A 26,977-nucleotide genomic window follows, 5' to 3' on the forward strand; every position below is an offset into this window, starting at 1 on the left:
TGGGGCCTTTTCCTTTATTGGTTGGGGTTTCTCGGCATGGAAACGTGAGACCGCACCCCCACCCCACACCCAGGTGCCTCCCGTTACTGGTACACCAGTCCCTGAAGAGTCCCCTTTAAAATCACCAATATAAAAAAGGAGGGAGCGAGGGAGGGAGCACCTGACTACCTCTCAGTCCAGGCGACTCCTGGTTGGCAGGTGGGGCAGGGCTGGGGGTGGGTGTGGCGGGCAGGCCATGGAGGCGAGGGGCACTGGCTTCTGCACAGGAAGGAACAGGCCGTCCCAGCCTCAGGAGGAGGCCTCTGCTGGGAAGGGCCCTACACATCTGGAGTGCAGACCGTGCCGAGTTAGTGGTTATGTTTTACAGTCTGCAGGTGGGGCCAGGTGGCTAGGCTAGGTGGGTGGTCTCTGGAGCAAGGGGAGAGGACACATGGGGAGATGCCAGGAGGCCTGGGGCTGTCAGCTCCCCCCGGGAGCCCCATCCTGAGGCAGGAACAGCGAAAGCTGCCCTCCTCGTTTGACGACGGGAGGGGCGGGGGAGTCCATCCGAGCCCACGGCTGGTGGAGGCAGGGAAGGCCACACAGCTCTCCGCAGAGCAGATGAACTGTGGCAGCTGGGAGGTGAGGAAACGGGAGGCCGAGGCTGCCTCCTGGTCCGAGGAAGGCACTTGCAGCTGGTGTGGCCTCCTGCGCATGGCGGGAAGGCATGGCTGGGCAGATGAGGGAGAGGAACACAGCGGGGGGGGGCCTGAGCCCCTGCTTCATGCAAACATGGTCAGCTGTAGCCACTGCAGAAGGGGGCAGAGACACGGGTCAGCCGGGGACAGCAGAAGCGCTACGTCCAACCTCCCAGCCCAGAAGCCACCGTCGCTTCACCCACTGAGGGCAGGTGGGAGGAAACCCTCTGGGGGAAGGAGGGCACTTTCTTACCTCCTATACCCCTGGGAGACCAGGGTGCTGGCTCCCACAGAGACCTCCGGGGGGAGCCTGGCCCTCCCTTCCTGCTCCCTTCCCAGGACCCAGACGACCCCGACGACCCCACCCCATCCTGCCTGGACTCAGGAGGCCTGGCCTTTGGGGCTGGGTCTGAGGCCATAGGCTCCTGCCGCAGGCAGGTGAGAAAGCGCCACCACCCCTAAACACCCTCCCCTGCCACAGCCAAGGCAAGTTCCCACCTTAAACAGGTCAAAGGTCACGACACCATCCAGATCTGTGTCCAGAGTTTTGAAAAACCCTACATTCCAAAGAAGATGTTTTGGCGCTGAGAACTTAGTGGGACACTCATGCAGGGCCAGGACCCACCTTGCCCCTGCCCTTCCCCCCCATCCCCACAGCACCCCAAGTCCTCACCTGTCGCTGCCAGGGAAATAGCTCTTCCTGCTGCCTGAGCCCGCCCCTGCTGCCAGGTTCCCGCTCCCCCAGACTCCTGGCACTCAGCCTTCAGGGTCCCAAGTGCAGAGACCTTCACCGTTCTGGCACACGCCATGACACGTGTGTTCCATGTCTCCCTGTCGTTCCCCCCCCAGCTGACGGGAGACAGAACTGGAGACAGGAGCCAGATGGGACACTCACGGAACATGGTCTCCAGCCGCACGAGGCAGCACACAAAGTTGTCGAAGTCCACAGCCAGGTCTGGCTCGGAGTAGCGGGTGATAATGAGCTCATACAGCTTCTTGTTGAGCTTGAAGCCTGGCCCAGGAGAGTGGGTTAGGGCCAGGGAGGCGTGGCCTGGCCCAAGGGGCCAGGGAGGGAGACTCGGGGGCGGCGGGGGGGGAACAGGGTGAGCCCTGCAGCTCTGAGGCCTGAAGACCTCCTGAGCAGGGCCCAGTGCTGGGAGGGGCTGGGCAAGCAGGGTCCGATGGCCCCAGGGAATCAGCTGGCTGGGGAGGGCCCAGGGGCCCAGTTTTATTTGTGCGAAAAGCCCTGGTCTCATCCTGACATGCACCTCTCTCACTGCAGGCTCTGAATCCCAGCTCCACCTGTCTCCGGCCGCAGGCTAGTGGCTTTCCCTCTCTGAGCCCTACTTTCCTCCGTGTACAGCGGAGATAGCAAGAGACCCTTTCCCAGTTAGGCTGCAGCGAGGGCAAGAGGAAATGCTGATAAAGTACTTAGTTCAGTCATCACGGGAAGAAGGCAGAAGACAGCTGTTACTGCCATACCCCATCACCGTCACCACCCCAAGGACAAGGGCAGGGTGGTGGGCTGCCGCCCTGGGTCATTGACGGGAAATCAGCCTGAGGCCATCAGCCCCCGGCCCTCTGGCCTTACCTGCAGACTCGATGGCCATCCGCATCTCGTAGGCACTCATGCTGCCTGACTTGTCTAAGTCAAACTTCCGGAAGATGGACTGGAGTGGGGAGCAGAGGGTGAGGGCCAGGCCAAGGGGGGCACCCAGCCCTTCCGGTCCCCCACCCCCACCCCCTGGGCGGGGGCTTGCTGAGGGTGCAGGGGAAAGACCTGAAAGGTGGGCCAGGGGCTGGGATCTGGAGAGGCGGACCCAGGACAGAGGGACCATGCAGCCAGCCCCTCCTGGGACCGAGGCCGCAGCGGAGGGAGAGCGCTGACAGGGACCAGGGACCACCTACCAGGTAATTCCGGATGCGGTTCCACAGGATGTTGAACTCTACCAGGCCCAGCTTCCCGTTGCCGTCCCGCTGCGGCACTACTGTTAAGAAACTTAAACCAGGAGCACCGTGGTGGCTCGATTGGTTAAGCATCTGCTTTCGGCTCAGGTCAGGATCCCAGAGTCCCGGCATCAAGTCCCGTATCTGGCTCCCTGCTCGGCGGGGAGTCTGCTTTTCCCTCTGACCCTCACCCCGCTTGTGCTCTCTCTCTCTCTCTCTCTCAAATAAATAAAATCTTAAAAATAAATAAATAAAAAATAAAAAAAGAAGCTTAAACCAGGCACAGGGTGAGGAGCAACCGGGCAGAAACGGAGACTGACCTCAAGATGAGGGGAAAGGGGAAGGGGCAGGGGCCTGCACAGCCAGGTGGGTCGGGCTCAGAGGGGTGCAAAAAGCACCAGCCTTAAGGTCACTCAAGGACCTAGGCCCTGCTCTAATTCCCATTCAACACAGAGCCCGTGCCTCAGTTTCCCCCTCCCAATCAATGGGAAGTTGCCCAGGAAAAGAACTGTCCATCCACACTAGACAGAGTTTTGTCCCTTTCTCTGCACTGCTCCCGGGAGAGGTCACGGGGTGTCCTTCCCCCACCACGCCCCCCACCCCAAACCAAAGCAGCCTCAGGAAACACAAGCAAAGGATACATCCATGAGGTTCACCATGCTGCGGCACGACTCCAGGCTGAAACCCTTGGTGCGCAGGTCCTTGTCTACAAGAAAATCAGTTCTGACACCCCTACCAGCGAGCTCCCGGGGCCTGCCCTGTGCTGGGGCCCCAGGCACCAGGGAAGCATGATTCCCGGCATCTGGTGTGTAAAGTCTAGCACGGTGGGTGTGTCAGATCATTTTTACTGTGAGCACAGTTTAAAGTAGTTAAGCAATCAAGCCGGTGTCCTAGCAGCCGTGTCCCTGCCACGGAAGAGCCCTGAATGAAAGGAAGTCAGTGCCAAACAGAAGTGGGACAAACGCAGTAGAAACGTGAGGCCAAGGCCGCCACGGAGGAGGGGCTGCGGTTTGCCGCAGGCCCCAAAGCGGGGCAAGAGGAGAGGGCTCTGGACTGAGGGGAGCAGCGTGGAAGGAGGTCAGAGGTGGGGGCAAAAGGAAGGTTGGGGGGTGGCTGCTCTTGGCTGTGCACACTGGGGAGTGAAGCCAGCCTCGTTCTGCTTGAAGCCACTCGGCCCGGCCCTGGGGTGTATCTTCTGGAGGAAGCGGGGCCTGCCCCTTCGTACTACGGTGCTTGCCTGCAGCTCAGCTTCTAACCACATCGGGTCCCAGAACTTGGGCATAGAGAACAGGGACCGGCAAGATGATGGAAGCAGTCTGAGAGGAAACTGGGGGTGAGCAGGGTTCAACAGGGGGTGAGCAGGGCTTCACCCACCCACGAAGACCAAGGGCTTGGCTCAACGTGGGAGTAGAAGCCTAGATTCTGTGGTTTGGAGGAAGTGAGGGCAAAGGGTGGAGAGCTGCTGGAACGCTCACGTTTGCTGATGATCCTGTTGAGGATGGTCTGCAGCTCCTTGACGCTGATCTCCATGTCCTGGGGGGGAAGAGGGAGGATGGCACCCGCCCTGGGGGAAGGCTGTCCCTTGGTGCCCCAGAGCCCCCTGCTCCAGCACACCCAGCCTACCTCCCCTGCCAGTTGCCTGAAGAGAGCCTTGAAGTTCTCATCAATCTCCTCTTCTGAGAGCACTTGCTGGATGGAGAGAAGGGGGAGAGCTGGTCAGGGGTGCTCCAGCCGGACCTGCACTGCTCCCGGGAGAGGTCACGGGCCTGCATGAGCAGCCGCTGGGGCGAGGCTCATCACCATGCACCTGCCTGAGCCTCACTCTTCTCACCTGGAAAGTGGGAATCTAGACCCCACTCTCCTCCTGCCCAGGGCTCTGTGGCCTGGGGAGGGTGCAGTTCAGCTCCATGATGGGGGTGAGCCCTGGGCAAATTCCTTAACCTCCCTGAACTTGAGTTTCTCGCTGAAGGGGGAGATGGTGACGGCACCCTGACAGGGTTGTTGTGGAGGAAACGGGGTGACCAAGAGCTCAGCACAGACCCGGCAGAGAAAAGACCTCAGGGACCTCACACCACTCTTATCTCAAAGTCCTTTGCAAACTGTCAAGTGCTGGGCAGATAAGGGATTAGGATTCCTCGTATGGCTCCTCCCAGGAGCCAGGACACCCAGGTCCCCATGATACACCCAGATCCCCATGATACACCCAGGGTGAGGCAGAGGAGGAAGGCACGGGGTGGGGGGGGGCAGGGGAGGGGCAGGGCACGCACCTCATCAGGGAGATTGGCTTGGATCTGGTCGTCCAGCTCCCTGCAGAGGTGGGGAGAGAGGGGAGCCAGTCGGGGGGGTGCAGGGGGACCCGTGGCAGGTGCGGAGCAGGCACTTGGCAAGGGGCCTTCTACTCACTGGGTCCCGGCGCTCTTCTCTGAGAAGAAGCGCAGCACGAAGTCCCCCTCCTTGTTGGGCTCGAAGGTGGAGGGCACCACCACGTACTCCCCAGGCGGCAGGCGGAAGCGGGTGCTGACCTCGCGCAGGTTGATGAACTGCTCCGAGCGTGCCCGCGACGAGTTAGCCAGGAAGAAGTCCCGCTTCAGGTGCACTGCCGGCTGGCCCACCAGCTGGTGGGAGGCAAGGGGGGAGCGGGGGCTGCAGCTGGCCGCTCACCCCCCGCCCCCAGGAGCTGCCCACCGACCCCGACCCTGACAAATCGTTCCGTCTCAGTTTCCTCGGGTCAAGTGAAGGCGACAACCCTGCCTACCACACGGGGCGGAGGTGAGGAGACACTCTGGAGGTGGATGGAGATACTAGGACACCACTGAAATAACATGCCCACGATTATGCCCCAAGTCACACAGCGCAGGGTACTTTCCACGGGGCCCCTCATTTAAAGCTCACGATACCCTGTGAGATCGCGCTTTCGTGCCCATTTAACAGACACTGACACGGAGGCTTAGGCAGCTTGCTCAACGGTGGCGGAATATTCAGCCAGCCCCAGGCAGCCCCAGCCAGCACTACTCAGTGGAAACAGCAAGACAGGAAGAGCCTCAGGTGTGCGTCTGAGGGGAGGAGAACTCTGAGGGCCAGGGTTCAAATTCAGCTCCCTCACTTATTACTTGCCCTGGCCCCCAGGACAGTAGTGTTTGCCCCCTGCCCCGGGGCGGGGGGGGAGGACAGTTGGTGAGCAATAAAATGAAGTGACTTCTTAACTCTCCATGTGCGGGCTTGCTGCCATCTTGCTCCCCTCTGGGCACCGTAGGGCCCTCTGTGTTCAGGAGTATGTAAATCCAGGTGATGCCGGTGTCACACCTACCTCCGGAGGGACCTGCCAGAGAGATGGAGGAGTTATGAGATGTGTGCTTGGCCCAGAAGAAGGGGGTGCAGCGTGTGCTGGACAGAGGCCCTGAGTTCTTAAGAATGATGGGATGAAGAGGCCAGGAGGGAGGGCTCGGGGCCACTGGTGACCCAGACGTGTCTTCCCACCAGAAAGGGACCTCAGGACCTCAGGACCTCAGGAAAGGGGCCCCAGGCAGGGTCCTCTTCATCCTCAGAGCACCCTGGGCCTTGGCTCTGAATCAGAGCACCCAGGACAGCCCCCAGGGTGGCCACCTGCGATGTCCCAAAGTCCAGGGACATCAGAAGTCTACACCAGTCTGCAGCCAGGAGCTCTGGGCCTGGGCCAAGACTGTGGCCATTCTTTGCCCCCACCAGAAAGGTCCAGAAGTTTCTGTCTTGAACACAAGGAGTGAAGCAGGGCCCTCCTAGGCCAGCCTCTGCTTACATACTTCTAAGACAGGGAGCTCACTACTCCAGGACAGCGCACTTGCCTTACTTCTTTCTGAAGCTGAGCCCAAGTCTGTCCCCTAGAAGCTACCTCCCAGTTGTCCACTAAGCCAGATCCCTCTGCCGAAGAACGGCCTCAGCAGGTGCCTTCAAGGGACAGCGTCCTTGCCTGCCTCGGGGTTACGGAGGCAGTGTCCTCCGGCGCCCCCTGCCGGGGATCGCGTACAGTGCACCGGGAGGCCGGCTTTCCCCGCCGGTTCTGAGATCCCCGGCTCATGGCTCATGGCTCATGGCTCACCTCGTAGACCGCGAAGCCAATGGTCTCCATGTCGCGGCCAAAGCGGCGCTCACGGCGGCGGTGCTTCTGCATGAGGGCTAGCACGAAGCTGCAGCCTGACTCACGACCCCCGTAGTCGTCGTCGGCATCATCTGTCTCCTCCAGCCGGATCTTGAACTGGGGATTGACCCAGAAGGTGGCTGTAGGAGACGGGTGGTCGGCAGGAATCAGAGGAGGAACGGCGCAGGGTGGCCCCTCCCCCCTCTCCAGGCTTCCCCTCCTCCATGTGTCTGTTCATTCATTCATCCAACAAATATTGCTAAGCTCCACTGTGTGCCACGTGACAGCCGTGCAGTGGGGACACACACGGTCCCTACCCTCATGAGCTCACATTCCAGGAGGGGAGGCAAAGTAGGAGCAAGTCAGTGTAATTAACAGAACAGTCACAAAGAAAAAGCAAGCTGGAGCTGGTCAGGGCAGGCATTTTTGAGGAGGTGACATTTAAGAGAGATGGGAAGGAGAAGCCCTGGGAAGACCCTGGGCAGCAGGAGAGAACCAAGAGCCCCACACATGAGGGGACAGCCAGGGTCTGATGCAGCATCTGGCTCCAGCGAGCACCGGGGATCCAGAAAGGGGACAAAGGGTTGGGAGCAGGGTGGGTGGTAAGGAGTGTGGTTTTAACCGAAGGGCAAAAGGACCTACCCCCCCAACCCCCCCCCCCACAGGCTTGCACCAGGAGGGGCATGAATGGATTCAGATTTGCTAAGGTAGCTAAAACTGCTGTGTGGACAATGACTTAGGAAAGAAAAAAGAGAAAGCAGGGTCTGATGGGAGGTCTCAGAACTGCCAAGGGTGACAAAGACATTTCTGGGAGTTTGGTGGTTCAGCTGCTCACAACCCCCTAAAACAACCAGGTGCTGGATACAATACGCGAAACTGCTTTTTAGAGAAACAAATAAGCCACAGCATTCTCATCCTTCCCCCACACAAGGTGACACTAACCAAAATGACAAGATACTCTCAAGTGCTAGCCAGCATGTAGAGAAATCAGAACCTCAGATACTACTGGTGGGAAAGTAAAATGGGGCAGCCACTTTGGGGAAAATAGCCTGGCAGTTCCTCAAATGGTTAAACACTGAATTACCATATGAGCCTGCAGTTCCACTCCTAGGTATATACCCAAGATAAGCAAAAACATATGGCCACACAAAAACTTGTATGTGAATATTCTTAGTAGCGTTATTTATAATATCCAAATGGGAGAAATAACCCAACTGTCCATCAACCAAGGGATAGATTAAAAAAAACAAATGTGGTGTAACCAAACAATGGAATATTATTCAGCAACAAAAAGGAACGGAGCACTGCTAGGTTCTCTAACATGGATAAATATACAACCAGGCAAATCCACAGAGACTGATAGTAGGTTGGCAGTTATGTGGGAATGAGGAGGAAGAGGGGCTCAGGAGTGACAGCTACAGGGTGTGTGGTTTCTTTTGGGGGTAATAAGAATGTTCTAAAATTGATGTGGTGAGAGACGCACAATATATGAAAAGCCACACTGAATTTTGTACTTTAAGTAGGTGAATTGTACTGTATGTGAATTACATCTCAATAAAGCCCTTTTTAAAAAATGGAAACTTAGGTGGGGGCCCTGGGTGGCTCAGTCGGTTGAGTGTCTGACTTCAGTTTGGGTCATGGTCTCAGGGTCCTGGGATCAAGCCCTGCGTGGGGCTCCCCACTCAGCGGGGAGTCTGCTTGTCCTTCTCCCCCCGCTCATGCTTTCTCTCTCAAATAAATAAATAAAATCTTACAAAAAAAAAAAAAGGACACTAGGAGCCTGCAAGGTAAATAATGCCAAAGGACTTCTATTGATTCCTGGAGACCCTGAGTCCTGGGTACTGGGATGGGACATAAAATCTAATAGGAGATCCTTGTGATAAAACTGGGGCCCCTATGAGGAAGGCCAACAGCGTTAAGTGTGAAAGAAAAATAAACCCCATTGGGAAGAAGGAAAAAAAAAATCTTCCGGAGAATTTATAGCCACAAGCCTTCAAGTGAGCTTTCTTTCTCTCTCCCTTTTTTTAATTTATTTGTCAGAGAGAGAGAGAGAGAGAGAGCACAAGCAGGCAGAGTGGCAGGCAGCAACAGAAGCAGGTTCCCCGCTGAACAAGGGCCCCGACTGAGCGGGGCTCAATCACAGAAGCCTGGGATCGTGACCTGAGCTGAAGGCAGCTGCCTAACCGACTGAACCACCCAGGCGCCCCAAGCTTACAGTTTCAATTCATGCTACCTGTAAGGTCAAAGAAACCTTAAGGAGAGAATTTATTTTTGAAAGAGTCCTGGGTTGGCAGCATCCCACGTGACTGACAGAAACACTGGAGGAACCTAACTTCACCCAAGGACTCAAAGAACTCCCACCAATGAACTTGTAGGCCAAATGGGTCAAAAATCTCACAAGGAAAGAAGGCATGAGGAGTGAAAACCAGTAGCCAGAGTGGACAAAAACCAACCCACCAAGTCTTCAGATATTGAAATAATCACAGAATATAAAAGACTAGTCTTATTCTATTTAAAGAAATAAATGAAAAGCTTGAATACATGAGGAAGAATGAACAGATTTGAAAGAGAGCCATTAGAACTTCTAGACATAAATTTTTAACAAAATTAAGTACTTGTCAGAAGGATTAGCCAACAGATTTGATGTAGCAAAAAAGACCATTAGTGAATTAAGAATGGATCTGAAGGAACTATCCAGAATGCAACCCGGGGAAATTAGATGGAAAACTGAAGCGATGTTAAGAGACACAGACAACTGAGTGTGGAGTTCCAGCTAACATTATATTGGAATTCTAAAAGGAGAAAATGAAGAGTATAAGAAGGAGCTGCTATTCTAGACAACCATGACTAAAAATTTTCTAGAATTGTCTAAATACATCAATTTTCAGACAGAGAAAGCCCAATGAATCCAAAGCGGAATGAAAAGAAATCCACACCTCAATACATCACGGTGAAATGACAGAATATCAAAGATAAACAATCTTAAAACAGAAGAGACAGGGCACCTGGGTGGCTCAGTCGGTTAAGAGTCTGCCTTCAGCTCAGGACATGATCCCGGGGTCCTAGGATCGAGTCCCACATCAGGCTCCTGAGCCTGCTTCTCCCTCTGCCTCTGCCTCTGCCTCTCTGTGTCTCTCATGAATAAATAAATCTTTAGAAAACAAAAGCAAACAGAAAAAACAAAGCATCGCAGGAGGCATGGGAGACAAGAGTCCTGATTCACAGAGCAATAACAGATTCAGAATAAAGAGTAACTTTCAATGAAAGAGTAACCCCTTCAATGGGCTGAAAGTAATGCAGTCTAGAATTTTCTGTCCAGAGAATTCTCAAGAATGAGCACACTATAAAGGCATTTTACAGAGATAGTGTGAAAGTTTATAGGAGAGGGAGAAGGAAGAGGTGAAGGTGAAGAAGAAATATAAAAGCATGTGTTTCAGGGAGATGGAAAATGATCTCAGATGAAAGCTGTGAAAATGGTGAGCAAAAATACCATTATGCGGATAATCCAGTGAATCTGGGCTATATCAAATAGTGATAATGATGATGATATTTAATTGACAGCAGGAAGAAAAGTTTTTAGAATTAAAATACTAGCCAAAAACAGCATAGTAAACAAAGGGAGGGGGTGATCCAAGTTAAATAGTCTAAGGTCTTTGCGTTGATCAACTAACTTCAGAATGTATTAATTAAAGCACTTATATCTTCCAAACTCACAGATTGAAAAGCTAGTAGAGGAAAAGGTTAAAGAACTCGAAGCAAAATAAGGCATAACAGGAGGGACAAGTGGAAAATGTGCAGTAAGTCTGCTGAAATAAATACAAAGGCATTAGTAATCACTGCAAATGTAAATGGATTAAACTTTCTAATTAAAGGAAAAATTTTTCAAATGGATTAAAAAGCCAGCTATAGCCTGTTTACAAGAGATAACTAAAACATTGAGTTATAGAAAGACTAGACATCAAAGAGTACAACGAGGGTGGCTCAGTCAGTTAAGCGTCTGCCTTCAGCTCAGGTCATGATCTCAGGGTCCTGGGATCAAGTCCCGCATCGGGCTCCCTGCTAAGCAGAGTCTGCTTCCCCTCTCCCTCTGCCCCTCCCCCTGCTCATGTGTGCTCTCTCTCTCTCAAATAAAACCTTAAAAAAAAAAAGAGAGAGAGAGTATAACAAAACATACCACTAAATTACTAACCAAAAGAAAACTGGAGTTTCTATAGTGACATCGACTGAAACAGACCTAAAAGTAGAATTATTATTACCATAGAAGGTAGCCATTAAATAACAACAAAAATAAAAAAACAGGTTCAATTCACTAGCAACTTATAACAATTTAAGCTTGATGCACCTAATATCATAATGCAAAATATGCAAAGAAATATAATTGATAGATATAAAGGGAGAAACTGGCAAAACCATCAGGAGAGTGTGTGATTTTATCCTCCCTCTTCCAGTAATTGACAGATTAAGCAGATGAAATATCAAGTTTGATATAGTGGACAATTATAAAACATTCCCCCTAACATTCAGAATTGTGTAATGGTCAAGAGAACAGACTGCAGGGCTGCAAACCTGGATTCAAATCCCAGCTCCGTCACTTCTTTGATTAGTGACTCATCTTCCTTAAATGTAAAACAGGAAGTATTTACCAGTCTTTGCAAGAATGTGGGAACACTGAGGAAAATTCACCACATGCTGGGCCGCAGAACCAGCTTCTGTTTACTTCAAAGCTATGATCTCATATAGATTGTGTTTTCTGACTACAAGGAAATTAAGTTAGAAATCAACAATAAAACAATAATTAGCAGCTTATAGCTGGGAGGTTTGGTTATAGACTCAGTCTCTTAATTGTTACAGGTATATTCAGATTTTCTATTTTTCTTAAGTCAATGTTGGTAGCTTGTTTCTTTCTAGGAATTTGTCCATTTCATCTAGGTTAGCTGATTTGTTGGCACACAACTCTTCACAGTATTTCCTTATAATCCATTCGTTTCTGTTGGGTCGGTAGTGATGTTCTCTCTTTAAGTCCTGATGTTAGTTATCTGAGTCTTCTTTTCTCTTGTTTAGTTTGGCTAAAGATTTGCTAATTTTGCTGAGCTTTTCAAAGGACTGACTGTTGGTCTCATTGATTTTTCTCTATTGTTTCTCTATTCTCTATTTCATTTCTTTGGCCTATCATCTTTATTATTTCCTTTCTTCTGCTTGCTTTGGGTTTAATTTGCACTTTCACTAGATTCTTAAGGTAGAAGATGAGGTTATTGATCTCAGATCTTTCTTTTCTAATATAGGCACAAAGTGTTTTAATTGTTATTCTACATGATTTCTCATTTACATTATCATTTCTTTTTGATAAACTAACTCAGTCTATATGACACTACCTTGATACCAAAGCCAGATAAAGACGTCACACAAAAAAAATCACAGGACATCACTTACAAATATCAAAGTAAAAATCCTCAACAAAATACCAGCAAATCAAATTCAACAGTATTTTAAAAGGCTTAGACCCCATGAAATAGGATTTATCTCAAGAATGAATGAAGGATAGTTCAACATAAGAAAATCAATGTTAATACACTACACATTAATAGAAAAAGGGGGAAAACTTACATGATCATCTTAATTGATGCAGAAAAGGCATTTCATGAAGTCCAATACACATTCATGATAAAAACATTCAGAACACTAAGAATAGGGACACCTGGGTGGTTCAGTCATTAAGCGTCTGCCTTTGGCTCAGATCATGATCACGGGGTCCTGGGATAGAGCCCCGCTTCAGGCTCCTTGCTTAGCAGGAAATCTGCTTCCCCCTCTCCCACTCCCCCTGCTGTGTCCCCTCTTTTGCTGTTTCTCTGTCAAATAAATGAAATCTTTAAAACAAACAAACAAACACTAAGAATAAAATGGAATGTCCTCAACATGACAAAGAGTGTTTATGGGAAAAGCCAGTTAATACCACACTCAGTAGTGGAGACTGAAGCTTTCACCCTAAGATCAGGAACAAGATACCTGCTTACACCACTGCTATATAACCATGGTATGGGAAGTTCTAGCTAGAGCAATTAGTCAAGGGAAAAAAAAGGTATTCAAACTGAAAAGGAAGAAGAAAACTATATTTGCAAATAACATGATCCTGTGTATAGAGAAACATGAAGAATCCACAAAAAGTTACTAGAACTAATATCAAAGTCAGCAAAGCTGTAGGTTATAAGCTCAAGACACAAAAATCAGTTGTGTTTCCATACACCAGCAATGAACAATTGAAAAAGGAAATTAGGAAAACAATTCCTTTACAATAGTATCCAAAAGAATAAAATATCTAGGTATAAATTTAACAAAGGAGTTGAAAGACTTGAACACTGAAAATGGCAAAGCATTGCTGAAAGAAATTAAAGACATGAAACAATGAAAAGATACCCCAAGTTCATGGATCAGAAAACAGTATTATTAAAATGTCAACACTACCAGAAGTGATCTGCAGATTCAATGAGATCTTTATCAAAATTCCAACATCCTTTTTCACAGAGGTGGAAAAGCATTATCCTCAGACTCATACGGAATTATAAGGGGCCCAGAAATCAAAACGGTTATGAAAAAAACGTAGAAGTTATAAGACTCGCACTTCCGGATTTCGAAACTTACTACAAAGCTACACTAATTACAACAGTGTGGTACAGATATATTATATATATATATAGGGGCACATGGGCAGCTCAGTCGGTTAAGCGTCCAACTCTTGATTTCAGCTCAGGTCCTGACCTCAGGGTTGTGAGATCGAGCCCTGCACTGGGCTCTACACTCAGCATGGAATCTGCTCGGGATTCTCTCTCCCTCTCCCCCTCCGTCGCACTTTCTGAATGAATGAATGAATGAATGAATGAATACATAAAATCTTAAAAAAAAAGCGGGATATATAAACTAAAAGAACTGGGTCCAAAAATAAACTCATACACATCGATGGCCAATTGATTTTTGACACGGGTACCAAGACAATTCAATGGGGAAAGAATAGTTTTTTCAATCGATCATGCTGAAACAACTGATTTCCACATGCAAAAGAATTAAGTTGGGCACCTATCTCATATCATATATGGTGCTACGGTGATCAGTGATCTTTTATGTTACTATTGTGCTTGTTTGGGGGCACCACAAATTGCACCCACATAAGACAGCAAACTTAGATAAATGCTGTGTGTTCCGTTCCACCCACCGGCTGTTCCCCCATCTTTCTCCCTCTTCTGGGGCTCCCTATTCCTGGAGACACAACAATATTGAAATGAAACCAACGAATAACCCTACAATGGCCTCTGAATGTTCAAATGAAAGAGTCCCATGTCTCTCACTTTAAATCAAAAGCTAGAAATGATTAAGCTTAATGAGAAAGGCGTGTCAAAAGCCAAGGAGGGCAGAAGGCTAGGCCTCCCGCATCAAACAGCCAAGTTGTGAATGCAAAAGAAAACTTCTTTAAGATAACTAAAAGTGTTATTCCAGGGGCGCCTGGCTGTCCCTCCCCCTTGCTTGTGCGCTTTCTCTCTCTCAAATAAATAAATAAAATCTTAAAAAACAATAAAGTAAAAGCACTATTCCAGTGAACACACACGATAAGAAAGTGAGATAGCTGATAAGTTTTAGTGCTCTGGACAGAAGATCAAACCAGCCCCAACATTCCCTAAGCAAAGACCTAATCCAGAGAAAAATCCCAATTCTGTCCAATTCCATGAAGACTGAATGAGATGAGGAAGCTGCAGAAGAAAAGTTTGAAGGTAGCAGAGGTTGGTTCATAAAGTTTAAGGAAAGAAGCCAACTCCATACCATGAAGGTGCCAGGGGAAGCAGGAAGTGCTCATGAAGGAGATGCAGCAAGTTCCCAGAAGATGGAGCTGAGATCATTAATGCAGGCAGCTATACTAAACAACAGATTTTCAATGTAGACAAAGCAGCCTTCTCTTGGAAGAAGATGCCATCCAGGACTTTCATAGCTAGAGAGAAAAAGTCAATGCCTGGTCTCAAGGCGTCAAAGGGTAGGCTGACTCTCTCATTAGGGGCTAACACAGTAAGTAACTTTAAGTTGAAGGCAGTGCTCATTTACTATTCCAGAAATCCTAGGGCTCCTTGGAATTATGCCAAACCTACTCTGCCTGTGCTCTCTAAATTTTTAAAATTTTTTACATAATCTCTACATCCAACCTGGGGCTCAAACTCATGACCCCAAGGGAGATCAAGTCACATGCTCCTCCCACTTAACCAGCCAGGTGCCCCTCCCTGTGTTTTTTTTTTAATATTTTTGTTTATTTATTTGTCAGAGAGAGAGAGAGAGCAAGAGGGAACACAAGCAGGGGAATGACAGAGGCAGAGGGAGAAGCAGGCTTCCCGCCGAGCAGGGAGCCCGATGCGGGGCTCGATCCCAGGACCCTGGGATCATGACCCGAGCTGAAGGCAGATGCTTAACCGACTGAGCCACCCAGGGGCCCCCCTCCCTGTGCTCTTTAAATGAATAACAAAGCCTGTGTGACAGCACATCTGTTTACAACATGGTTTACTGAACATTTTAAGACCACTGTTGAGACCTACTGCTCAGAAGATTCCTTTCAAATTATGCCTTTTCTTTGACAATGCACCTGGTCACCCAAGAATTCTGGAGACATACAATGAGATTAATGTTGTTTTCATGCCTGCTAACATAGCACCCATTCTGTAGTCCCTGGATCAAGGAGTAAGTTCAACTTTCACGTCTTACTACCTAAGAAATACATTTTTGTAAGGAAGATAGTGATTCCTCTGATGGAGCTTGGCAAAGTTAATTGAAAACCTTCTAGAGGGGTGCCTGGGTGGCTCAGTTGGTTAAGCGTCTGCCTTCAGCTCCGGTCGTGATCCCGAGGTCCTGGGATCAATCCCCAAGTTGGGCTCCATGCTCAGCAGGGAGTCTGCTTCTTCCCCTGCCCCTCCCCCCAACTTATGCTCTCTCTCTCAAATAAATAAAATTTTTTAAGAAAAGAAAACCTAGAAAGGATTCACCATTCTAGATGCCATTAAGAACACTTGTGATTTAGGTGTGCCTGGGTGGCTCAGTCGGTTAGGCGTCTGCCTTTGGCTCAGGCCGTGATCCCAGCATCGTGGGACCGAGCCCCACATCGGGCTCCGTGCTCAGCAGGGAGCCTGCTTCTCCCTCTCCCTCTGCCTGCCTGTCTGCCTACTTGTGATCTCTCTGTGTGTCAAATAAATAAATAAAATCTTAAAAAAAAAAAAAGAACACTTGTGATTTAGGGGAAGAGGTCAAAATACCAACATGAACAGGAGTTTGGAAAAAGTTAATTGCAACCCTCAAGGATGACTTTGAGGGGTTCTAGACTTCTGTGGGGGAAGTGGCTGCAGATGTGGCAGAAACAGCAAGAGAACTAGAATTTGAAGAGGGGCCTACAGATGATACTGAATTGCTGCAATCTCATGATAAAACTTTAATGGATGAGGAGCTGCTTCTTATGGCTTCACAAAGAAAAGTGGTTTCTTGAGAGGGAATCTACTCCTGGTGAAGATGCTGTGAAGACTGTTGGAATGACAACAGGGGATTTAAAATATTCATAAACTGGGCACCTGGGTGGCTCAGTTGGTTAAGCGACTGCCTTCAGCTCGGGTCATGATCCTGGAGTCCCGGGATCGAGTCCCACATTAGGCTCCCTGCTCAGTGGGGAGTCTGCTTCTCCCTCTGACCCTCCCCCCTCATGCTCTCTCTCTCTCTCATTCTCTCTCTCAAATAAGTAAATAAAAATCTTTTAAAAATTTAAAAAGAGAGTTATCTTTTAAAAAATAATAAAATATTACATAAACTTCATTGATAAAACAGCGGCAGGGTTTGAGAGGACTGACTCCAATGTTCATACAAGTTCTGCAGTGGGTGAAATGCATCAAACAGTATCGCGTGCTACAAAGAAAGATTTTCGTGAAAAGAAGAGGCACACTTCATTGTTGTCTTGTTTTCAGAAATCCCCACAGCCACTCCAGCCTTCAGCAACCACAACCCTGATCAGTCAGCAGGCATCCACATCGAGGCAAGACCCTCCACCAGTAAAAAGATTACAACTTGCGGGGCGCCTGGGTGGCTCAGTCGTTAGGCGTCTGCCTTCGGCTCATGTCATGATCCCAGGGTCCTGGGATCGAGCCCCGCATCGGGCTCCCTGCTCCGCGGGAAGCCTGCTTCTCCCTCTCCCACTCCCCCTGCTCGTGTTCCCTCTCTCGCTATGTCTCTGTCAAATAAATATATAAATAAAATCTTAAAAAAAAACATTACAACTTGCTGAAAGCTGAAATGGCAGTTAGCATTTTTAACAATAAAGTATTTTTAAATTAAGGTATGTACATTTTTTAGACATAATGCTACTGCACACTTACTAAAATACAGCATCGTGTAAACGTAAGTTTATATGCACCAGGAAACCAAGATATTCATCTGACCTGCTTTATTGCAGGATTTGCTTTACTGTGGTAGTCTGGAAATGAGCCCACAATATCTATCTCTGAGGTATGCCTCTACAAAAATTAACTCAAAACAGATCAACGACCTACAGAAATACAAGGTTTCTTTGGGGACTAGTGAAAAGGCTCTGGCACTAGATGGTGGTAGTGACTGCCCAATATAAGAGCTAATGCCATAACACTCTCTGAAGAAAACACAAGGATAAGTCTTCATGGTCTTGGATTTGACAATGGATTCTTAGATATGACACCAAAAGCATGAGCAACAAAAGAAAAAAATGAAAAATTGGGCATCATCACAATTAAAAACTTCCGTGTTTCAAAGGACACTATCAAGAAAATGAAGACAACCCACAGAATGGGAGAAGTTATATGCAAATCATCACTCTCATAAAATCATACCCAGAATGTATAAAGAACACTTATGACCCAACAATTAACAGACAACCCAATCTAAAAATGGGCAAACTTGGGGCGCCTGGGTGGCTCCAGTCCGTTAAGCGTCTGCCTTTGGCTCAGGTCACGATCCCAGGGTCCTGGGATCCAGCCTCGTGTTGGGCTCCCTGCTGAGCAGGGAGCCCGCTTCTCCCTCTCCCTCTGCTGCTCCCCCTGCTTTTGCACACTCTCTCTCTCTCTCTCCCTGTCAAATAAATAAAGAGAATCTTTAAATACACAAAAACGGTCAAACCTATTTGCATAGAAACTCTGAAAAATATATATATGGCCAATGAATACATGAAAAGACACTTTTATCAACCTCATTCGTCATTAGGGAAATGCAAATTGTCAGTGAGATGCCATTTTATACCCACCAGGACAGCTATAATAAAAAACCTGGGCGGCGCCTGGGTGGCTCAGTCGGTTAAGCGACTACCTTCGGCTCAGGTCATGATCCTGGAGTCCCCGGGATCGAGTCCCGCATCGGGCTCCCTGCTCAGCAGTGAGTCGGCTTCTCCCTCGGACCCTCCCCCCTCTCATGCTCTCTCTCTAGCTCATTCTGTCTCTCAAATAAATAAATAAAATCTTTAAAAAAAAAAAAAAAAACCTGGGCAACAAGTGTTGACAAGCATGTGGAGAAATTGGAACTCAGACACCACTGGCGGGAATGTACCACGGACGGGTGCTGGCATCTTGAAAAACAGGTTAAACATGGAATTACCATGCAACCCAACAATTTCGCTCCCACTAACAGACCCAAGAGAACATCTGCTCACACAAATACAGATATATGAATGTTCATAGCAGTATTACTTGCAATAGCCAAAACCCAGAAACAATCTAAATGTCCATCAACTGATGAATAAGCCAAATGTGGTATTATCCACACCATGGAGTATTATTCAGCCGCAAAAATGAAATCAAGTACCAGTACGTGTTACAGCATGGACAGACTTTGAAAGTGTTACAATAAGGGAAAGAAGTGATGCACCAAAGGCCACATATTGTATGATCCCATTTATAATAATGCCCAGAAGAGGGAAATCTGTAGAGACAAAACGTAGATTAGGGGTTGCCAGGGGCTAAGGGGGAGAGAGGGGGAGAGGGAGTGACTCCTTAGAAATACGAGGTTTCTTTGGGGACTAGTAAAAAGGCTCTGGCATTAGATGGCGGTAGTGACTGGCCAACATTGCAGGTATACTAAAAACCACGAACTGTACACATTATAGCATGTGAATCATATCACAAGTCTTCAAAACATTATGTATCAAAATTGTGTCACTCAAAGATGCACCTGGAGGGAAATGTATCACCTTAGGTATTTACATAGAAAAACCAGCCCAGGGGTGTCTGGTGGCTCAGTTGGTGAAGCATCTCCTCCAGCTCAGGTCAGGATCTCAGGGTTCTGGGATGGAGCCCTGCTCAGTGGGGAGCCTGCTTCTCCCTCTCCTCCCAGATTGTGCTCTCTCTTGCTATCTCTGTCATTATCTCTGTCACTATCTCTGTCTCTCTCAAATAAATAAAATCTTTAAAAAATATTAATTATAGTTTAAAAAGTTTGCTGGAGGGCGCCTGGGTGGCTCCGTCGGTTAAGTGTCTGATTCTTGCTATCAGCTCAGGTCATATCTCAGGGTCATGAGATCGAGCCCTACATCTGGCACCACGCTGGGCGTGGAGCCTGCTTAAGATTATCTCTCTTCCTCTGCCCTCTTTCCCCTCCAACTCTACTCCCTCACCCCATGCTCTCTCTCTCTCTCAACAAAAAAAAGTTTGCTGGATACAAAATAAATTTAAAAGGTCACCTGCATGTTACTGTATCAGCAACTATTATTTGGGAGATACAATTTTAAAAGAGATACCATTTATAATAGCAACAAATGATACAGTATCTAGTAATTAATCTCAAAGATGTATAAGTCCTTTAGGTGAAAATTATAAAATTTTCTTGAAAGACACTAAGAAGACCAAAATAAATAGATATGCCACATTCTTAGACAAGAAGACTCAAAACTATAAAGACGTCAGTTCTTCCCAAATCGAGCTATAGTTTCAGGACAATTCCAAATTAAAGTCTCAAAATGATTCTTTGTAGGACTTAGTAGCTGATTCTAAAATTCATACAGGGAAACAAAGGGCAAGAAGAGCAAAGAGACTCTTGAAGGCGTTCACGCTGCCCCCAAAGCAGGCCTTCTTATAAATCTCTAGCAATGAAATTGATGTGCTATCAGCATGGGGAAAGACCAAGGGATGGAATGGTGAGCCCGGAAGGAGACCCACACATATATGGGAACTACAGGATGGAGCTGTCACCACAGGGCAGCGAGGAGAGGACAGATTTCTCAATAAATTATGCGGGAAACAGTTGTTATCTATTGGAGCAAAACCTGAAACTGGATCCCCACGAGGGGGAAGAATGCTTCAAAACAGGGCTGTGAGCCATGCTGGGAACACGGAGGATGCAGGACGTGAGAACAGAGTAGCGGGGGCATCTGGCAAAGCCAAAGATGCGGGCGGCCTTCAAAAGGAGAGGACCAGTCCCACGGTGAGGATGGAAGCTGGACAACGGTGGGTTAAAAAACTGAACTGGAAGCAGGAAAGGAAACAGGGAGTATGGTAAGCTGAAACATTTTGCTATGAAGGGGAGCGGAGCAATGGGTGGGGAAGTGGGGTCACGAGAGAGTTGCTCTGAGACGGGAGTCTCCACAACGACACAGGAGCCGGAGGTGATGGATGGCGGAGCCAAAGGCTTTCAGACACGTGGGAGCACAGGAGCCGGGGCAGGGGCGGGGCTGGTCCCTGTGAGTGCGGACAGTTCTGTCGTTGTCACAGTCGAGAAAGCAGTGACGAAGGCCACCGGCCAAGACAGGCGGGGCGAATACAAGAGGTGCCCTGCGTGACTCTCCAGGAAGAGCAAGGCCGGGTCGACAGGTGGGAGTAAGCACGGAGGCAGGTCTGAGGGAGCCGGGAACGTTCCTAATGGTTCCTAATCGGCAGGGCAAATGCTGGGGACCACACAAGGTGGTCCTCTGAGGCGTGCGGCTGTGAGTTTAGAGGGGAAATGCTGCCCCCGCTGTGTGATTTTTCTCTCCAGCCCCACTCAGTGGTTTTGGAGCTGATGGAGAGGGTTCAGTTCAGATTCTGCGGGTGCCGGGGGTGGGGTGGGGAAGAGGGAGCCAGGAGCCAGAGTGTCTGCGGTGACAAGATTACAATGCTGACTCGAACTCGTGAGAAGAGAAGACATGATGAGAGATGAAGGATACTACAAACTACAAACTCTGGCTTAACAGGCCAGATGGTTAGACAAGGTTAAGGGCCGCAGGATGAGGGAGCCCAAAGCGTCAAGGCAGAGGTCAGGCTGCAACGTCTGGCCCGGCTCCGGTTGGCCTTCAGGGTGGGTGGCTGAACTAAGGTGGAAGAAAAGGTCGCTGCAGGTGAGGATGGGGAGGAATCGAGAGCCCAGGCTGTGGCCCAAGTCACCCACATGGATTCAGAAGCCCAGGGAAAGGTGGCAGAGGCGCAGGCAGAAAGACAGCGAGCCAGGAGGGAAGGTTCCAGAATGAGGAGTAAAGACCAGTCAATCAACCTTTTACTCCTCAAAGCAAATCCCAGAGATCAGTACAACCATGCTAGTTCGCAAATGAGAAAAACCGAGGCTCAGGGAGGAGACGCGCAGGGGGCGAGGCCCGAGAGCCAGGAGGCAGCTGGGCCCAGAAGCCACCCCTGGGTGCCCTGCGGGCCGCGAGGTCAGGTCACCTGGGTAGTTTCGGCAGCCGCCTGCGGTGCTCCCCCGCCGCCAGGTGCCCTCATAGAGTGTGGTGTTCCATTTGCGGATGGACCGACTCTTGAGTGCGTCGGGCGTCAGGTTGCAGATCTCCAGCCGGGTGAACTCACGCAGGAAGTCTCGGAAGGACATCCTGGGGTCCCGGAACAGGGGTGAGCCACAGTCCCCACCCAGGGCACAGAGGGAAGGGGCATGTGTGGGGTTCGTGGGGATCGGGAGCTGGGGCGCAAGCTCCAAAAGGGGCTAGATGGTGGGGGGGGGGGGCGGTGATCACCAGAACTCTCCATCCTCCATCTTGACCCGGAGCTGCTCCCGATCGTAAGGGTCCACGTTGTTCCACTCCGAGGAGCTGGGGGGAGGGGGGGCGAAAAGGCGCTGCCAGACGCTGGCAGAAACTGACCAGCCGGCCTCAGGCCCTGGGGCCTGTCCTTCCTGAGCCCAGGTCAGAAGGCCTCTGCATGGTCAAGCCCGAGGTCCCAGTTCCAGAGGCTGTCATACGAGGGCCAGCTCCAAGGATGCCCGGCCTGAGCTGTTATCAGGACAGTCCCCCAGACCCAGTAACGTAGAGATGGGCCCCCCCCTGCTCAGTCCTGAGCAGAGCCCTGGCAGAGACACCAGAGCACTGACCAGCCTCCCCCAGCCTCCCCGGCCAGTGTCCGCGGCCCCTCACCCGTCACTCCAGGCTCCCGTCCACTCCACCTCGCCCCAGGGATTCCGCATCCGGATCAGGCTCACCCTCTGGCCCTGGTAATTCACCTGTTCCCCAGAACTCCCATGAGTGCCTGCTTCTGGCACGCACTTCAAACATCCCTTCCTTCCCCTTCCCCCTCAGGGGCCCTGCTCAGCACCCAGCACCGCACCAGGGGAAATACAGCCTTTTCTCTAGGAATTTACCACAGAGGGAGGCAGCTATGTACACAAACTACAGAAAATCAGGGCAGAGGAAGACAGACATCTCAGCATTAGTGGCCACAAGACACAAATAAGATGCCGGAAGAGGTCAAAGAGCCAGCCCCTCCCACAGCTCTGGTCACAGGCCGGACAGGCAAAGGCAAGCAAGGAGGCAGGAACCACCCTCCGGGGAAGGCCCCCATGTGGGCTCGTACCTGCTTGGCTCCTGTCACAGAGTAGGCGTGGCCCTTCACCAGCTTCTTGAAGGTGACGGCCTCCATGTCCAGAATGCTGGAGATCTGCACAGAGACACACGTGCCGTGGTGAGGGGCCAGGTTCCAGGGACCGTAGGCATCCCCATCCCCAGTCAGGAGATGAGCCCCATCGTAGGTCCCGGACATTCCCCATGCACATACGACAGCTACTGGGAGTGGGAGGCAGGGACCCTGACTCCACCTGACGCCCCCACACACACTGCCCCTAGAAGGGGGGGGTCCCTCCACCAGTGCCACCATTGGTAGGGGGCTGGCCAGACCCCGTGCACACACACACAGGTGCACACACGTACAGTGGTACATAGGTCCCCCAGAGCCCCAAGGCCCTCGCGTGGAGGGACGCAGTGAAGCGGAGAAGGGGGTGAGGACAGGCTGGAGCCAGCCAGGACTGGGGAAGAAGGTGGAGGGTGGGGATGGGGTTAGAGCGGAGGATGCAGTGATAGAGGGGGAGGAGACTGAGATCAAGTGGGTAAGTGGTGAGAACAGAAGAGCAGCAAAGGGGAGTGGGGGTGAAGGAGGCTGGGCCAGCAGGAGCTGAGGCTAGGGAAGAGCTGAAGTTGGAGGCTGGAGGCTGGGGAGCTGGACAGCGGGTGGGCAGAGCATTCAATGACAGGACCGGGTAGCAGAAGGGCAAGAAGGGCAACCTCCAAGCTGAGATCTGAAGTCTGGGGAACAGGAATGACACCAGCCATGAAGGAGGCAGATGGGACTGAAGTGATGGACAAGGCTGGGTGAGAATCCAGAGGTAGGGTGAGGTGATGGGTCTGGAGCCAAGCCTGGGGCCAGGATGAGGCCAGGCTAGGCTGGAAAAGACAGGTTATAGGTGGGGGCGGAAAGGTCAAGGCCAGGTGCACTCACGTCAATGGAGCAGCCCAGGAGGGACCCCCGTTCCAGGGCCTTGAGGATGATTTGGTAGAGGTCGCTGGGTGCCTTGCGCAGCTCATACCACTCGGTGACCCCGCCTGTGAAGTCCTCGAAACCCTCTGAAGTGCTGCCCCCAGAGAGAGCCTCGTAGCTGCCATTCACCCTGCAGGCAGCCCTGGGTCAGCACTCGGGCAGCAAGCCAAGACCCCAGGCCCCAGGGTCACCTGCAGTGGTCCGTGGCCCCGACTCACTTGGCATAGGCCTTCTCGAGCAGGGCACTCCAGAACTCATTGCCTTGGGCAGAGTGCACAAACACCAGCTTTCCGTCCTTGATGGGCAGCAGGTCATCCACAACCACGTCCACCCATTCCCCAAACTGCCACAGCTGGAGGGGACGAGAGCACAGTGAGCCCCTGCTGTGGGATGTCCCCGGCCCGAGCTCAAGCCTCAGCTCTGCCATTTGCTAGATGCCTGATCACAGACCTCTAGATCGAGGAGCCTGAGCGAGGTCGCCTCTCGGAGCCGCAGTTTCCCTAGCCATAAAAGGGAACAGCAGGACCTTCCTCAAGGGAAAACTAACCATGATCACAAAGATAAAGATTTTAGGGCAGCATTATTGATATTTCTGAAAAGGACCAAGGTGCTTCCTCAGGTAGGGAGAGGTTGGAAAGCCCAGGGGGCTTGGCTCTCATGGAAACAGACCCCTCCCCCTCCCCTCCGCAATCTAGGTCATTCTAGGTCGGGATGTGTGTCTGGAGGGGGGATGTGGGGGGATACATTTGTAAATAAAGTGTGGATCAAAAATGTGGCATCTAGACCACCAGATGGGTGTGCTTCTCACATGCATGGCTTTGCTTGAGATGGAGGGAGAAACAGGTTTCCTAGGGCCAGAGGCGTCAGGAGCCCGGGGCCAGAAGTGACCAAGTGCAATGGAGGTGGGAAGGAGGGCAGAACACTGGGGCAAGGGGAGGAGGTGGGCCCAAGTAGTGGGGGGGGGGGCTTGTGAAACGGGCCGATCAAGAGGGGCGAGGGAGAAACGGATTAGAGGAGTGAGGGAAGGGGGCGGGGGAAGGGGCAGCAAGGCCACGCCCCTGCAAACCGGCGCCGACAGGTGCAGCACTTGGCACCGCCCACAGGCCCAGGGCAGGATGGAACAGGGAAAGGGACTCCCTGAGCAGGCGGAAGCAGAGAGCACCCAGGAGTCCCGGGGCAGGGCTGGGGCCACTAGGGCCAGAGGGTCTCATCCAGGGTTGCTGGGGGTGTGTCTCTCCCAACATCAGCTCACTGAAAATTCCTTAGTGTGACTTGAGAAATGGGCCCTTACGTGCAAAAAGGGAATAGCCGGTTTAAATAGTTTTAATCCTTTCCTTTTCTGCAGGGCTCTGTGAGAGGCTGGCGGATGCCAAAGTACAGGAGGAGCTGGGGGTGCGTGGGTGGGGAGACTTGCGCCAGGGGCGGAGATGGCCACCGGTGCTGCTCTGTTTTCCCCAGTGGAACACTATCTATTTTTCAGACGGGAAACTGAGACCCCGTGCAGGAAAAGGACTTGTCCCACAGGAAATAATAGAGATCTTTCTATTCCTCCAAGCACTTTTTCCCTGATACGCACAACCACACAGGAAAACTGCCAGCCAAAATACCTGCCTGCCCAGCCGTTTCACACATGACAGATCTGAGATGGCATCAAGAGGTCAGATTCTTTCTAGAGGAAGGACTGATCCCCGCAGGGTATGGACTTAAGCCACCCTAACTTCAGACTGCTGTAGGTCACTGGTCCTCACCTCCTCCAGTGCCTGCTACCCCTCCTTTCCCCCATGCCCTGGTCCTAGGTGGATTCGGGGCTCCTCACCTGGAAATGGAAGATGCCGGCATAGCCATTCTGGAAGCTTTGGCCGTGTGGAACCACTCGATGCAGAAGCGTGTCATTGAGGGTGAGGGAGGCAATGGCAGCCAGGAGCCAACAGTCCCCTGGGATGGGAAGGACCCAGATCAGGACTGCTCTGCAAATCTGCTCCCAGGGATGAGCAAGTGCCCATGCCGGGGAGAACCTGGGATTCCCTGGGCGTCATGTCCCTCAGCTTAGAGAAAAGACCTAGGAATCTAGGCAAACCAGCCCAGCACTGATAGCCAGAGCCTGCCTGAGCTTGCAGGAGGGAGGGAGGGGTTAGGGCAGAGCGGGAAAGAACAGGCCTGGGGAACTACTCTGGAAAAAACACACAGACCCCCTCCCCCACTACCACCAAGGGCCTACCCAGTGCTCCCTGGCAGATGTCTGTGCGGGTGGCTCCATCCACAATGAACTGGGGGTTTGAGAGCAGCTCCTGCAAGAGACCCAGAGTCCTGTCTCTGGGCCAGCCCTCCTAGAAACTGGAAGCCAGACACCCCAGACCCCACTCCCCACCAGGGACCTGGAGTCCTGTTCCCACTCCTCATCCAGGATAGGGGTAAACTGACTCCCCTCCCCCCAGGGGGGGGTCCCTCTCACCGTGGGACGCTTCCACTTGATGCCATAGGTTTTGGAGGAGTTGGGGCCCAGGTCCTTGTAGCCTAGGCTCTGGGGCACGGGGGGGAAAGCCTCATCACGGAAGAGGGCCCCACTCTGCAGGCAACGAGCCCGCAGCTGCTCATAGTCCTGGCCCATGTACTTGATGGCGTTTTCATGGCGGCCAAGGCCCAGCTCCTTGGCCCGCAGCTTCTGCACTTGAGCAGACACCCCCGTGCAGTACACTGGGGTGATGATCTCCTCAGCCATCCTGCAGGACAGACCAGCGCGCTCAGAATTCAGGCCTTCCCAGGGCTAGAACTGGGGCTCCTGCCTGCCACTCATCACCCTTCCTTTCCAAACCTGGGTTTTCCCCACCTCACTGTTCCCCTCACAGAACTCAAGACTCTCCGCCACCTCCCTATACCCCCAGAAACCAGGAGGGGGGCTGCTCTGCCCCTAGGTGTGCTGGCCACCACCACCTCCCCAGCCCTACGCAACGCTCTCCCTTCCCAGACTCCCATTGTCCTGGGCCTGCAGTCCTGTGCTCAGCCGGCCAGGCAGGTGGGGCAGGGCAGAGCCTGGAGACAACACAGTAACCCCTTCCCCGAACAGCCAAGCTCCCAGGCACCGGCCCCTTTCCCCGGCTTGGAGGCCGAGAACTCCAGGCAGCCAGGGTCCCCCTCCCCAGACCCCTGACACGGGCTGGGTGATCCAGGGCTGCCGGGCCTCAGTCCCTTCCCCTCCGGCCTTCCCCCAGCCCAGCCCCAAGAGACTGTGGTGAACACAGGCTGGGCCGGCTGCCTGGGCTTCGCGGCTTGCCGAGCCCCCGCCCCTGTCCGGGCACTCAGAAGGCTCGGGGCAGGAGCAGCCCCTCAGCCCGAGAGCAGTGGCCAGGGGTCGGGGAATCCTGGCCTGGCCACCCAGCTCCTTACCTGGGGGGAGCAGTGTTTGGGGGATCGCTGCAGTCCCGCCGGCTGCCTTCCCGGGTGGCGGCTCAGGGCAGGGCCCAACCAGGAAGAGCGCTCCTCCCCGCCCTCCTCCC

The 26,977-nt window shown here is 51.5% G+C and overlaps 1 protein-coding gene across 1 annotated transcript; it reads right to left on the minus strand.

The window, feature by feature from the left end:
• CAPN1 (calpain 1) lies at nucleotides 1–26,977 on the minus strand. The gene is made up of 22 exons (XM_028118042.2): nucleotides 26,868–26,977; nucleotides 25,936–26,203; nucleotides 25,702–25,771; nucleotides 25,300–25,418; nucleotides 23,702–23,835; nucleotides 23,445–23,613; nucleotides 22,527–22,610; nucleotides 22,091–22,176; nucleotides 21,695–21,769; nucleotides 21,393–21,553; nucleotides 6,700–6,878; nucleotides 5,932–5,943; nucleotides 5,028–5,239; nucleotides 4,892–4,931; nucleotides 4,248–4,313; nucleotides 4,100–4,157; nucleotides 3,266–3,330; nucleotides 2,586–2,654; nucleotides 2,269–2,347; nucleotides 1,573–1,689; nucleotides 1,176–1,234; nucleotides 1–788 (listed from the first exon to the last, which is right to left on the minus strand). The coding sequence occupies exons 2-22, from the start codon at nucleotides 26,200–26,202 to the stop codon at nucleotides 762–764; spliced, it is 2,148 nt and encodes a 715-aa protein (XP_027973843.1). The 5' UTR covers nucleotide 26,203; nucleotides 26,868–26,977; the 3' UTR covers nucleotides 1–761.

The sequence above is a fragment of the Eumetopias jubatus genome, unplaced genomic scaffold (genome assembly GCF_037043125.1).
Source record: "Eumetopias jubatus isolate StellerSeaLion01/CBP00866 unplaced genomic scaffold, mEumJub1_p1.0 scaffold_13, whole genome shotgun sequence".
Classification (NCBI taxonomy): domain Eukaryota; kingdom Metazoa; phylum Chordata; class Mammalia; order Carnivora; family Otariidae; genus Eumetopias; species Eumetopias jubatus.